General features: G+C 43.2%; 1 protein-coding gene across 1 annotated transcript in view; it reads left to right on the top strand.

Moving 5' to 3' along the window:
• kdr (kinase insert domain receptor (a type III receptor tyrosine kinase)) overlaps nt 1-11,243 on the top strand; it is a 41,342-nt gene extending 30,099 nt beyond the window's left edge. Inside the window, exons 21-30 of the mRNA XM_063201345.1 lie at nt 2,694-2,856; nt 3,636-3,727; nt 4,166-4,288; nt 4,714-4,825; nt 7,474-7,573; nt 8,260-8,365; nt 8,830-8,975; nt 9,224-9,290; nt 9,419-9,519; nt 9,864-11,243. Coding sequence (XP_063057415.1) covers nt 2,694-2,856; nt 3,636-3,727; nt 4,166-4,288; nt 4,714-4,825; nt 7,474-7,573; nt 8,260-8,365; nt 8,830-8,975; nt 9,224-9,290; nt 9,419-9,519; nt 9,864-10,080 — 1,227 coding nt within the window. The 3' untranslated portion in view covers nt 10,081-11,243. The remainder of the gene's footprint in view (nt 1-2,693; nt 2,857-3,635; nt 3,728-4,165; nt 4,289-4,713; nt 4,826-7,473; nt 7,574-8,259; nt 8,366-8,829; nt 8,976-9,223; nt 9,291-9,418; nt 9,520-9,863) is intronic.
• Nucleotides 11,244-13,149: the final 1,906 nt, after the last annotated feature.

Here is a 13,149-nt window from a genome sequence, read left to right as displayed (position 1 = left end):
CTGCCCCTCTCGTCACCAACCCGCCTCCACCACCTCTGCCCGGCCCCATCCGCAGCCCCCAACTTTTCAACCCCCACTGGAGCTTGACACTTACTTACTGTTACTTACTTCTAAACCAGTGCTGGGAAAGTTACTTTGAAAAAGTAACTAATTACAAGTACCAGTTACTTATCCAAAAAGTAATTGCGTTAGTAACTGCGTTACTTCACTTTAAAGTAACTAGTTACCAGGAAAAGTATTTTTGCGTTACTTTTTTTGCTTAAAATGTCAAAGAAACAGTTAAATTGGGTTTTCATCCTTGTTCTGTGATGTTATTTTGGCTTTGATGTTAGTTTCGCTTAAGATGCTATCAAATATCTTCATGACCTATCAATGGTGAATGTTAATCCAGTTCACAACGTTTTTAGGGATGTGCTCATTTCTCTTCCACGAGATCGATTTTTTCAACAAGAGCCCTTAACAACTCCGACCACACAGTGGATAGGGGAAACATATTTTCAACCACATACCTGGCGATTATTTTGTTGCGCTCAGTCGTGTCCTGAGAAATCAGGTTTGGCTTGCCTGTCTCCCTCTTCGATAAAGCTGAAACTGCTAGCTACATGGGGCGTGCCACCATGCGATGTTGAGAGGTGCTTAATGAAATTAGAGTCGCTCGTTACGGACATAAGTTTGTTTCCAAGGCACAGTATACTTTGGATATAAACAGTATTGCATTTTGTCTGCAACTGGCGTGAAATGATTCCGGTATTTACCTTTGGAACATGCAACCTCGCAGCTTTACTGCTGTTGTCTCTTCTATTCTCTATATGCGCTCCCTGTGAACTCTGTGTAGAATGACTTGTGTTTACGCGCGTGGAGCAAGATAGCCGACACTCCGCCCACAACACTTTTTTTTAGCAAATCACGTTCAGCTATTTTGTTCTCATGCATGCAAAGGGTGAATGTGAGCATACTAAAAGCCGGCTTGGTACAGATTTATGCGGCGTTGTCATTTGCTCTTTGATTTTGTCAGCAGCAAGTGCACACTCTTTCTAAAATTCATAAAATTATAATGTGTCACGTAACCTCCCGAGTAACTGTAACAGCATTACAGTTATTGATAAAGTAATTAAGTAAGTATTCTACTCAAAATGAGGCTCCGCTAGTAACTCCGTTATCCTATAACACCGTTACTCCCAGCACTGTTCTTAACACATCCCCTTGACGCCAACTGCTCCTCTCATCTCGGACCCACCTCAACAACCCCTTCCCTGTTGCCAGATTGGGCGGTTTCCTGCCCAATTGGGCTGCTTAGGAAGGGCGTCTGCGGGTAAAAATGGGCTAAATGGGCATTTCGGCAGATTTTTCTGCAAATTTATGGCCATAGAAATTAATAGAATTGGCCGGGACTTAGTAGTGCTTCCAGGCGGGTTTTGAGAATTTTTTGGGCTGGAAATCATCAGTCTCATCTGGCAACCCTGTCCCAGACCCGACCCCATCCCCACCTTCTCCACCCCTCCACTCCACTAGAGCCCAGACCTTGGCCATTAGACAGGCAGCCAAAGGCAGCCACAGGCCCCTTACTGATGTGGTTAGAGGGATGACATCTTACATAAGGAGCTGGGGGACTGCCACACACAACACCATGACAGGGATTAAGTTGGAGTTTAGGGGTGAGGGGTGATGTTGCGCACAGGGAAGATGACAGAGGGGAACAAAGGGGTTATTTGTCCCGGGCCCAGGGAGAGAGGGGCCCCAGAATTGAATCCTCATTACATTGTATTGTTTGGGTTTGGGGCCCTTTCAGATGTCTTTGTCCCGGGCCCAGCCAAAACTGTCAGGGGCCCTAGTTGCACATCTACTTGTACACAGTAAAACATGCAGTGTTATTTCAACACTTAGAGAGTACTCTGGGACCAGATATAATCTGGACTGTGTTAAATCAACTTTCTAAGTGTGGAATTAACACTGTGGTTTTTCTTACTGGGTACTCGTTAAAGATATGGGGGTTGGGGTAGAGGTGAACAAGAAGTAGGGCATTTGTCTAACATTTTTTCCATGAAACACAAGCAGCGAAACGAAAACAAACTAAATTGGGAGAGATGTTTGTATTCTCAGTAGGTCCAGGGAAAAGAATAAACCACACTGCAATCAACTAAGGAAGCTACTGTACAGTACATATTACATCATGTGTATTCTTCAGATTTCCACTAACAATCACTGTACAAGCAGATAGTCTCTCTGGTTTCAGTAGGAACAATGTACAGTAGTACAGGGGCGTTTCTAGACCAAAATTACCAGGGGGGCCAAAGTGAGGGCATTATTTTTTCAGGGGGGTATATAAATTGGTAAAAGAGATACATTTTAAATCTCATGAATATATAATATATAACAATGTGTACCATATCACGGCCATTGGCTGCTCAGCACAGGGGCAACAACAGGGGCCAGGACGAAATCTACATGGGCCCTGGCCGACCCTGGCCCCTGGCTCCCTATACGGCCTATCCCACAAACAGTATTTGGTCAACAACAACAACAACACGCACGCACGCACACACACACACACACACACACACACACACACACACACACACACACACACACACACACACACACACACACACACACACACACACACACACACACACACACACACACACACCACTACCACCATCATCCTCATGCACTGTTGTCATGTCATGCTGCAGAGGCGAGGCAGGGCTAACACCTGGCAGGGCCGTGGCCAGGTGTTGGAGGAGGACTTCAACCAGGGTGACCTAGGCCTGGGGGCCAGCGCCCGACTGGACATCTGTACCGGCACCGCCTCCTGCTCACGCCAGGACTGGGCCGAGAGCTGCCTGGAGGAACAAGGTACTTAACAGGCCTTACCGTACAGTATACGCTCCTGTCAGCTTTTAGCCTTTTTGCCTTTTTACGGGGTTCAATGCACAGGAATGGAGTAAGGAATCAAGTGCCATGACCTATATAAATAATGGCTCTTTGACATGGATTGCTGTTCATTTCTCAAGGAAATCCAAAATTGCCTGGCATTAGCTCTGTACTAAAAGGGCTCATTGGATTGCTACAGGTAATTTGCTAATAGTGAATGCTACAGTGGTTATTTGCAGATTTAGGACTTAAGGGCGCGATCACACAGACCGCGGATTTTACAGTAGGAGGCGGATGTGTTCTATTGTTTGTCAATGAAAATGAGCGGATTACGCGTCTGATATCAGCGCAATGCGGGTTGCGGATTCTCCGCCTCTCCGCGCTGGGCGGATCGAGTTGAAAAAAGTTCAACTCAAGGCGGAAAACCCGCGGCGGATTTCCAGATGTTCGATAGGAGACCGTTATCAACATTCATATCAGATTCACTATCCAACGTTAGGAGAGCAAGAAAAGAGCGCTTGGTGTGGTCACTTCTGATTAATCAGCTGGACGCGCATCGCAAATTGTAGGCAGAAATCCGCAGTCTGTGTGATCGCGCCCTAATGCTGATTTATGTACATAGATACAGATAGTCAAAAGTCATCAGAATTTCAAATTCTGCTGAAAGTCATCTATCATTTAGCCACAGCAATAGTCAATAACTTAACCATCTTAGTTCCTCCGGTGTAAGATGTGTTTTTCACATTCTCTCTTTTCCACAGAGATCCAAGACTATGACCATCTGGCCCTGGAGGACCTCATCAGCTACAGCTTCCAGGTGGCCAAGGGCATGGAGTTCCTCGCTTCCAGAAAGGTCAGTTGATCTATTATTACTTTAGGGTGCAATGCCAATGCCCATGCCAGTGTATAATGTATATAAGAATGCACAGTCATTGGGTATTAATACAAAGTACTACCTTGCAACATCACATAACTGGTACCAATATCAGCTGTCATGAGTCTATAGTCAATAGTAGTATAACATACCTTAAATGAATTATAATAAAGAAATAATGGACTAATAAAGCAAGTATAGTTATTGCAAAACTATTCAGCATAGCCTAGTTATTTAACTTACTGCATAAACATACTGTTGCTTCCCAGCCAGTATGTTTGTACAGTATGTTAAATAGTATTTCGTTTATAAGTTTGCCATTTCGCTTATCTGTTTAGTTAGTCACAGTGTGTACACATATATTTTTTTAAAGCAATTATGTCCGCATTTAATGCTGAATTAATTGTGAAATTGCAGTGTATTCATCGGGACCTGGCCGCTCGCAACATCCTGCTCTCGGAAAATAACGTGGTGAAAATCTGCGACTTTGGCCTGGCCAGAGACGTCTACAAGGACCCTGACTATGTCCGCAAGGGAGATGTAAGACCCTCCTAACCAACCCAACACCACCCCCTCAAACCATCACCACAACCACCACCACCCCATTCTCTCTCTACAGTCTTTATTTACCTCTTGTACACTTTCTCACACTTCCCACAAATCATTTCTTTAAAAAATATACAGCTGTGAGTGCTGTTGGACATTAACGAGGGTGATAGTAAACACACCCGTCAGATGTTTCCTCATCTGCCCGAAGTGTTGTTTACAAGTGACAGGATTGTTTCTGAAGTAGGCCAAGCGGACGTGGGGAATGTCGGAACATCTGCCTGTTTATCTGACTGACTGCCTGACTGACTTTCTTTGTCACTGACTGTCATACTGGTACTCTTTGTCCGTCTGTCTGACCATTCCAGGCCTGTCTCTCTGTGTCACTGACTGGCATACTCTCTCTCTGTCCATTCCAGGCCCGTCTCCCTCTGAAGTGGATGGCACCGGAGACCATTTTCGACCGCGTCTACACCACGCAGAGTGACGTGTGGTCTTTCGGTGTTCTACTCTGGGAAATCTTCTCTTTGGGTAAATGAAAATAAAGTCCTTTTGGGTGGGGTGCGCACATCCAAAGTCACTTGTTGCAGGTGGCAAACAAAAGTGTCAGAGAGTTAAAGAAGGTAGGTCTGCACACTGCGGAATAAGCTCCAAGAATAAAGTTTATAGAATTAAAAGAGCAACATTTCAATCATTCTAGATCTTCGCCAGGCATTTTTTGAAGCTTATTCCGCAGTGTGCAGGCCTACCTTCTTGAACTAAATGAAAATAAAGACCATGACATCAACATCATAGAGGGCAGGACGCTAGTTCAGTCAGGGAACAGTGTTTAAAGTACTTGATCCACAGGGAAGTGTTGTGAAAGACTGTGTGTAAACTTACGTGACAGATTTACGGTGCACTCTTATCGCAGCTTCTGCTCGGAAGCCACAGTCTGGTAAACAGCAGAACTTGCTCCTAGAACTTACTATATGTACACACTATATTTTGAGGTGGTAATTCAACTCTTAAAGTGATATTATCCTATTTTTGGAAATAAGCTTATTTTACACCTCCCCTTGAGTTAAATAATAGGTTTAACCTTTCTCCTGTACTTTCAACCGTTCTCTAGGTATGTCAGTGCAAATTTTACCTCCAAGCTAGAAGTTAACATTGAGTCCTATGAGCCCAGCTGGCGGCTAACTGGTGTGTGTTTACATGATGTTTTCAAATCGGAATTAGGTTTTATTTTGAATTAAATTGAGTTCATTTGGAATTAAATGTCCCACGTGACTGAGGCCAGTGAGTGTTTAATTCAACTGATCAAAGTGTTTTAACACTAGAGAATTTACTACAAACCCCAACTCCGATGAAGTTGGGACGTTTGGTAAACAGTGAATAAAATCAAAATGCTATCATTTTCAAAACATTCAATCTATTTATTAGATGGAGAATAGTGAAAAGACAACATATTAAGTGTTAAAACCGAGAAAAAATATTGTTTTGGGGGACATATGTACTCATTTCTAATTTGATAAATCCAACACGTCTCAAAAGAGTTGGGACGGGGATCAGTGAAATTTAGTAAACATCCAAATAAGATAAAACAACAAAGAAGACCATTTCAAAATGAATTGTACTGACGGACAATATAGGTGTCCAGGTATAAGATCATCACAGAGAGGCTGAGTCACTCAGAATTAAAGATGCAAAGGGAATAATTACCATAGTTATTACATACATTTTTGAATTCCCTTTGATTTACCACGATTGAGTGTATATAAGACATATTTTTGTTAATAAAATCATTGTATAGGTTCATGACATCATGAAATATATATTGGCTGTAGTCTCACTCTAATTCCTGGAGTGCTAGAGCTATTGAAAATTGACCATATTAAGAATGCTTAATGCATGAAAATGACACAGGGGTTTAACATTCTCCTAAGCACCTGAGCTCACTTGAAATAGACCCAGAAGACATGGGAAACTGTCCTTTGCTTACAGAAGTCAGCAGAAGTTGTAGAAGTCCATTCTTTTTGACAATAATAGAGCATTGCACATCCTGTGCTACAGTGAAAATGGACCATCCAACTTGTGTTAGTGCTAGCTTCAAAAGTCAGCCTCCATGATGGCATGCAGATGCAGTAGTGCATTGGTTAAGATGTTCTTACTCATCTGTAGAGTTAAATACAGTGCTGAATGGTATAAATGGGTTTTAAACAGCATGAAAAGCCACTCATGCATTATATTTTGAAGGGAGATCTTCGATTACTGCCACATATTAAGGTCAAATTGCATTCTCTACTATGTTTTAACAGTTAAGCTCCATCATAAGGACCAGCATGTGATAAAATGGTGGGTTTTTGGTCAAGACCTGTCACACTGTAAGCACTACAGAAAGGAAAACATTGCAAAACATGACAAGGAATACACCCACCATTTAAGCTGGTGAAATCATGTCCAAGATAGGAATTAACACTGTTTTTTATATAAAATCATCTCATCGGTTAATGTATTTAACTGTTAAGTGTTGTATTTTGGTTTTTTTTAGTCTTCCTCGACATTTGCTGCCATTTATTGTCCCCGTCCCAACTCTTTTGAGACGTGTTGGATTTCTCAAATTAGAAATGAGTACATATGTCCCCCAAAACAATATTTTTTCTCGGTTTTAACACTTAATATGTTGTCTTTTCACTATTCTCCATCTAATGAATAGATTGAGTGTTTTGAAAATGATAGCATTTTGATTTTATTCACTGTTTACCAAACGTCCCAACTTCATCGGAGTTGGGGTTAGTACTATGTACAAATGGAAGCTACTTGGTGCGTTTGTTGTGGAGATGTATTCCAAGACTATGAATTTGAACTTGCTATGAATTAACAGATCTCTACAAGAAATCCAAAATACTGTCCATTTAATCTGCTTTATGTGCAGCGCAGTAATCGCTTAACGAATTGAAACATCTTGTACGTTGTGATTGTTATGTAAGCACGCTTATCATTCCTGAGATCTACTTGGTGTAAGGATTAAGGATTAGCATGCAGGTTTAGAGTTGATATGTGTCCTACTTCTCATCAGAAGAACATCATGTCATTGTCACTTATGTACTTTACTACATAACTGTTAAAGAGATGTGACATAAATTGTAACCTGAATGATAAGCGTTTGCTGACCTCTGAATCATCTATTTACACAGGGGCGTCCCCTTACCCTGGAGTGTCCATTGATGAGTCCTTCTGCCGGAGACTCAAGGAGGGAACAAGGATGAGGGCACCTGACTACGCAACACCAGAGATGTAAGGCCGCTCGTACGCTGGCTTTGCACTGTATTGTTTGCCAATGAAATGGCCCATTTAAAAGCTTGTGCCGTCAAGTAGCCGTTCTCGCCTTCTCATAATCCTCATGATGAACTGAATTATTAATGCTAAAGAAAAATGTAGTATAAAGAATGATTATCACAGGCACCATGCAGCTTGTATATGAGTATATGGGTTGATGTTTGTGGTATAATCTATGTAGGCATGTTTCCAGAGTGGCTCCATGTCATTTGCTCTCATAGGCTTCATGGGCTCTTTAAAAACGTATTGCTTGGGTTGGACAGGCTCTTACACACACACACACACACACACACACGCACGCACGCACGCACGCACGCACGCACGCACGCACGCACGCACACACACACACACACACACACACACACACACACACACACACACACACACACACACACAAGCATACAGACCCCCCCCCAACACACACACACACACACACACACACACACACACACACACACACACACACACACACACACACACACACACACACACACACACACACACACACACACACACAAACAATGTCAACTTGTCATGACAATAGCCAAATGACAACTTAATCAAGTTGTGTAATCAAGTGTTTGTAAGCAGTGATGTTTGTAAAACAACGTTCCTGATGAAGTGTTGTGACTGGTCTTCCTCAGATACCAGACCATGCTGGACTGCTGGCTGGACCGGCCCACTGATAGGCCCACCTTCACTGAGCTGGTGGAGCACCTGGGGAACCTCCTGCAAGCCATGGCCCATCAGGTCAGTACTGCACCTGCACACCTGTCTATAAGCACTGTACCCAGTGGTGTAGTCTACTTTTTGTGGTGGGTATACTGTATATTTGACCATTTTTTGAGGTGGGTATACTGTATATATTTGTGGTATTCTAAATAATGGATCAATCAATTTTACGTGGGTTTACTGAAATCCCTGAAATATTGAGGTGGGTATACTGTGTATACCTGCGTTCTACGTAGACTACACCACCGACTGTACCTATAGTGTTATTTCAGCATGAATGACTGTCTTTCAACATAGCTGGACTGCAATGTTATATTAGTTATATATTAGTATTTTATATACTGTACAGTATATTATAATATATTCATATACATAAATATACTATTGAATACAAATCAATAATGGATCAATGTTACTTTCTTATTGCGATCCACTTCATGTGTGTGTGTGTGTTTGTGTTTGTGTGTCCTTACACCGTCCAGGATGGTAAGGACTATATCCCCCTGACGGCCAGTGACCAGGAGGGGGTCCTGGGCTCCGCTCACCCCAGAGGTGCCGTGGGCAGGCCACCTCGAGACGGCCCCACCGCTGGGCACCGCCACTATGACAATGCCCCAGCACCACTAGGGTGGGTACACAAACCTCACGGAGCAAATTATTATTACCTTACATTGTGTTATCACTGAATCATTTCCAATGAATTGTAAGTATAGTTTAAATTGTACTTGTAAATTTGTGCAGTGTCAACGAAAGATTATATTCTATTTACATAGATGAATTAAATTACTTTACATTATGAGGGTCTGTGTCTCTGTGTGTGGGAATATCTGAAGGAGTGATTTGTGCATTTAATGTGACGTTGTCTCCCACACACAGGTACCCTCTACAGGGTGATGAACAAGCCATGTTTGAGGACATTCCACTGGGGCACAGTCTAGTACGGGTAAGACTGACCTCTAATAAAGCTTTCAATTTCGACACGCTATGTAGACGTCTATGTAGCAGCTCTCCATACTGTGCATGATGGAATGGACTGTTGAGTCGTCTGCTGTCCTGTTGCTCCTTCCCCAGGATGGTGAGATTGACAGGGGCATGGGCCTATCAGCAGAGGAGATGAAAAGGCTGGACCCCCATGGCAATCATCATGTCACCTCACGCACACACCTGTTCAGGTGAGATTCCACCTTGCCACCTGTCACTAACCACAGGCTTCAGTTGCAATGGTTGTTAAGGTGAAGAACATGGCGATAAAGTGCAGTTACAATGGGGCATTCAGACTAGGATACCAGGAAGTTTCTTTAGCTAAGTAGAGACACTGAGATATGGCATGCAATGAAGCAGCAGTTGGTTAGACTATTCTGTGCATGTTTGAGGGGGGTTGAGATGAATGAAACACAATTTTGGGATGGTATTTAAGGAGGAGTAATATACTACTTTACATTACCGCAAGGCAATTTTACTGCAATGATCTTAAAATGTACTCCGTTTCAAGGTTAGTCTCGTTGTGTATTTGCAGCCCCATCATCCGTTGCAAGAGCAAAGAATCGCTGGCATCCGAATCGTCCAACCAGACAAGTGGCTACCAGTCCGGGTACCACTCGGATGACGCAGAGAACCCCATCTATGCCAACGAGGAGATGATCCTCAAGAGAGAGGCCATGAGGCGGCCCCTGCCCGCCAAGCCCACGGAGAAGTTTAGCGTCGACGTGCGTTACAGCGCACCGCCTGTTTAGCATCCAGAGTCGCTGGCAACGCAATATGTACAGGTATATGCAGCAATATTTCCAGCAGGACGGAACCAACAAAAGACTGTTCAATTGTGATGGCTTAAGTCTCAGTCACAATCCTGGCCAATCCTGCATCTGGAATGGTGATTTACTTTTTTTGATTGCATCACTTTTGTCAGCAATAATACTGGAAAAAAATCAGTGACAACAACGCCATGCAAGTTTCTCTCGAGGAACGATGTGCCTTTTTTTCTTTGTCTTCCACACACCTAACATGCCTAAGCCACTGGATCTTTCAAAACAAAATGGAAGTGCCTAAGACCCTTTTTAAAAGCCTAGGATCTCAAGATCAGCCTGTCAACCACTGTAACCTGTCACAGAACTGTCGCCTGATATTAGCTTTTTGGACATGAAGGACGAGAGATTGTTCCACAGAATATAATGGGGATTCAGTTACAACTCAAAGTCAAGTCAATGTCCTATTATCATAAGCTAGACCACTGATTCCCTTGGATCCTCTTCATCTGCTAGCATTATGCATTTTGTTGAATGTGGTGCGTTAAGATGTTCAATACCAGCCTTTTGATGTTAAAGCAACACTCAGCAGGTTTTGTCTTGAGTCATCCTGCTTGTTGGAACTTGGAAGGTTTTTATGAATTATGTGAAACTCATGACTTATGGTTTATGGGAAACTTATGGGAAATTCTTGAGCAATAAGCCACTAGAGGCTGTGGGTTCAGAACGGCTAAAGGGGCTGCCTGCAGCACAGGGCAAAGGGGATTGAATCAGCCAATCATAATTAAGAACCAAACACAAAGTTTTAGATAGTGCCTTTCACCCCACCAAAGTTGATGACTTTGGAAACTCCATTTGAAGGTCAAAAAAATACTTAGTGCCGCTTTAAATATCAGCCCTCCAGTCTCCCCCTCAAGTCTGCCACCTGAGCACCAGCTTCTTTGAACTCCCAAGATTTTGGCGCCAACACTGCCATTTTGTCACGACAACTTTGTCCTGTCGCCCTCAGCCTCTTTTGTTTCTCTGTTTTGAGAAGAAGTACATGAAATATTCTACTACTACATGGCAGAGGAGATTGTGAATTTCAAGTGCATTAGCATTTTTTTGATCAATTCTTTTTCTTTCTTGCCAATACCAGTCATTGCTTTTTGTGTGGGGGCCAGGGGGGTGGGGGTATGGGAATGGGAATGGGGGGTGGGCAGCCTTAGAAGTGTAATCGTGTTTGTGCAGAAAACTGGATGACCCCAGGCGCCTATTGCCAGGCCAATGGAGGGAGGTAGGGAGGGAGCCTCCCTCCCACTTCCTGCCACACAGGAAACAGCAAATGGAATGTGAGACAATTGACTGAACAAATGTTTTGTTTTCCCACTTTTTCTCTTGATTGTGTTGAATAGGAGGCACGGGTAGCCCTGGTGTCTCCTTCTGAATCCTCGCGAAAATGACGCAAGGACGCAGGCTTCTCAATTGTACAGTTTATTATTGTTATAAGACTGTTGCCTTTGATAAAGAATGAAGTTTTATCATACTTACTGAATTAATTTTATTATTATTATTATTTGTTATTTACTGCTCTTGTAAGAAATTAACTAGTTTTATAAAAATAAATATATATGCTGCTGATCAAGATGAAGATGCCCTTGCCAGTTTCCTCTCTTCCTCTCTCCCTCTCTCGCTTACTCTCTGTACTGCACTATGTACTCCGTACTCTGTACTCTGTGTGTGTGTATGTGTGCGTGCGTGTGCGTGTGTGTGTGTGTGTGTGTGTGTGTGTGTGTGTGTGTGTGTGTATGTGTGCGTGCGTGTGCGTGTGTGTGACTGTGTGTGTGTGGTATCCTCTGTCTTCCTGTATCTGTACTCTACCGGCCCTGAGTAGACAATGGATTCACTCCAATCCTGTTGTTTAGGGAAGAGTGTGTGTGTGTGTGTGTGTGTGCGTGTGCGTGAGTGTGAGTGAGTGAGTGAATGAGAGAGAGAGAGTGTGTGTGTGTGTGTGTGTGCGTGCGCATGCTCGAGTGTTTATGTGTGCTTATTATGTGCGCAGGCATTACGTGAACCCTGTGAAAACAATGGGTCCCAGCCTTGGGTGTTTTCTTGGGCGCGTACGGTTTAAAATGGACGCCCAGAATAGCACGGTTAGCGTGAGAGAGAGAGGCAGCTCTGTGTTTGCCTGTTTGCCAGTTTGATGCCAGCGTGTGTGCCCAAAGCTCCCAGTGGCAGCGTGCACATTGTGTCCAATGGGGGGAGGAGAAAGGGGGGAGTCGAGGCATCTCACTGAGGCCTGCTGACAACAGCACGACTGGGGGGGACAATGACAGAAACTTTCGAAGGCCGCCTCGTTGTGTAAACTTTCTCAAGGCTTTCTCAATCCTCACATCAAAGAACAATTCACAAAACATTAGCACCAACCGCTGAAGGGGGCACTGTGTGAAACAATGGTTATGTTTACTGTACTTTATGTAACTGTATTGTGAAATCTTGGTAGTCGATAATTTGGGGAACCCATCCGAGTTGTGGAAATTGGAGTAGGTCCCCAGTCACGTGTGTGTGTGTGTGTGTGTGTGTGTGTGTGTGTGTGTGTGTGTGTGTGTGTGTGTGTGTATGTTTAATAAGATACTGCGCTGTAGAAAAACAAGGAAAGTTTGGACCAAATTGTGGACCCCTCCAATCTACCCGTGTTTTTCTCAGTAATTTTGTTGTTACTGCTAAAACTAAGTGCTGAAACATGTCTTGGTGAGGATGAGGGATTGTTTTGGTCTGGGCATATTGAGCCATATTTAGTTAAGGCAGTGGTACTCAACCTTGTTTGGCCAGGGACCCCATACATTTTTTTGTTATGACAAAAACACGACTGAGCTATCTTGTAGGCTTTTTAGCCTGTAGAGATTTTTGAAAGTCTAAGATTGTGTGCTGTGTTTCAATAAGAACATTACTGAGTTATTGTGTTACATTAATTGGTAATATTTATCAGTATTCTTTTTTTATTCACAAGAAGACATTTCAGGTGACCCCAGTTGAATATTGAATTCCAGACTACCCCACAAAAAGCACAAATGAGGCTCG

The sequence above is a fragment of the Engraulis encrasicolus genome, chromosome 6 (assembly GCF_034702125.1).
Source record: "Engraulis encrasicolus isolate BLACKSEA-1 chromosome 6, IST_EnEncr_1.0, whole genome shotgun sequence".
Classification (NCBI taxonomy): domain Eukaryota; kingdom Metazoa; phylum Chordata; class Actinopteri; order Clupeiformes; family Engraulidae; genus Engraulis; species Engraulis encrasicolus.
The sequence above is the reverse complement of the archived record's forward strand: the minus strand, read 5'-3'. Positions and strand labels throughout refer to the sequence as shown.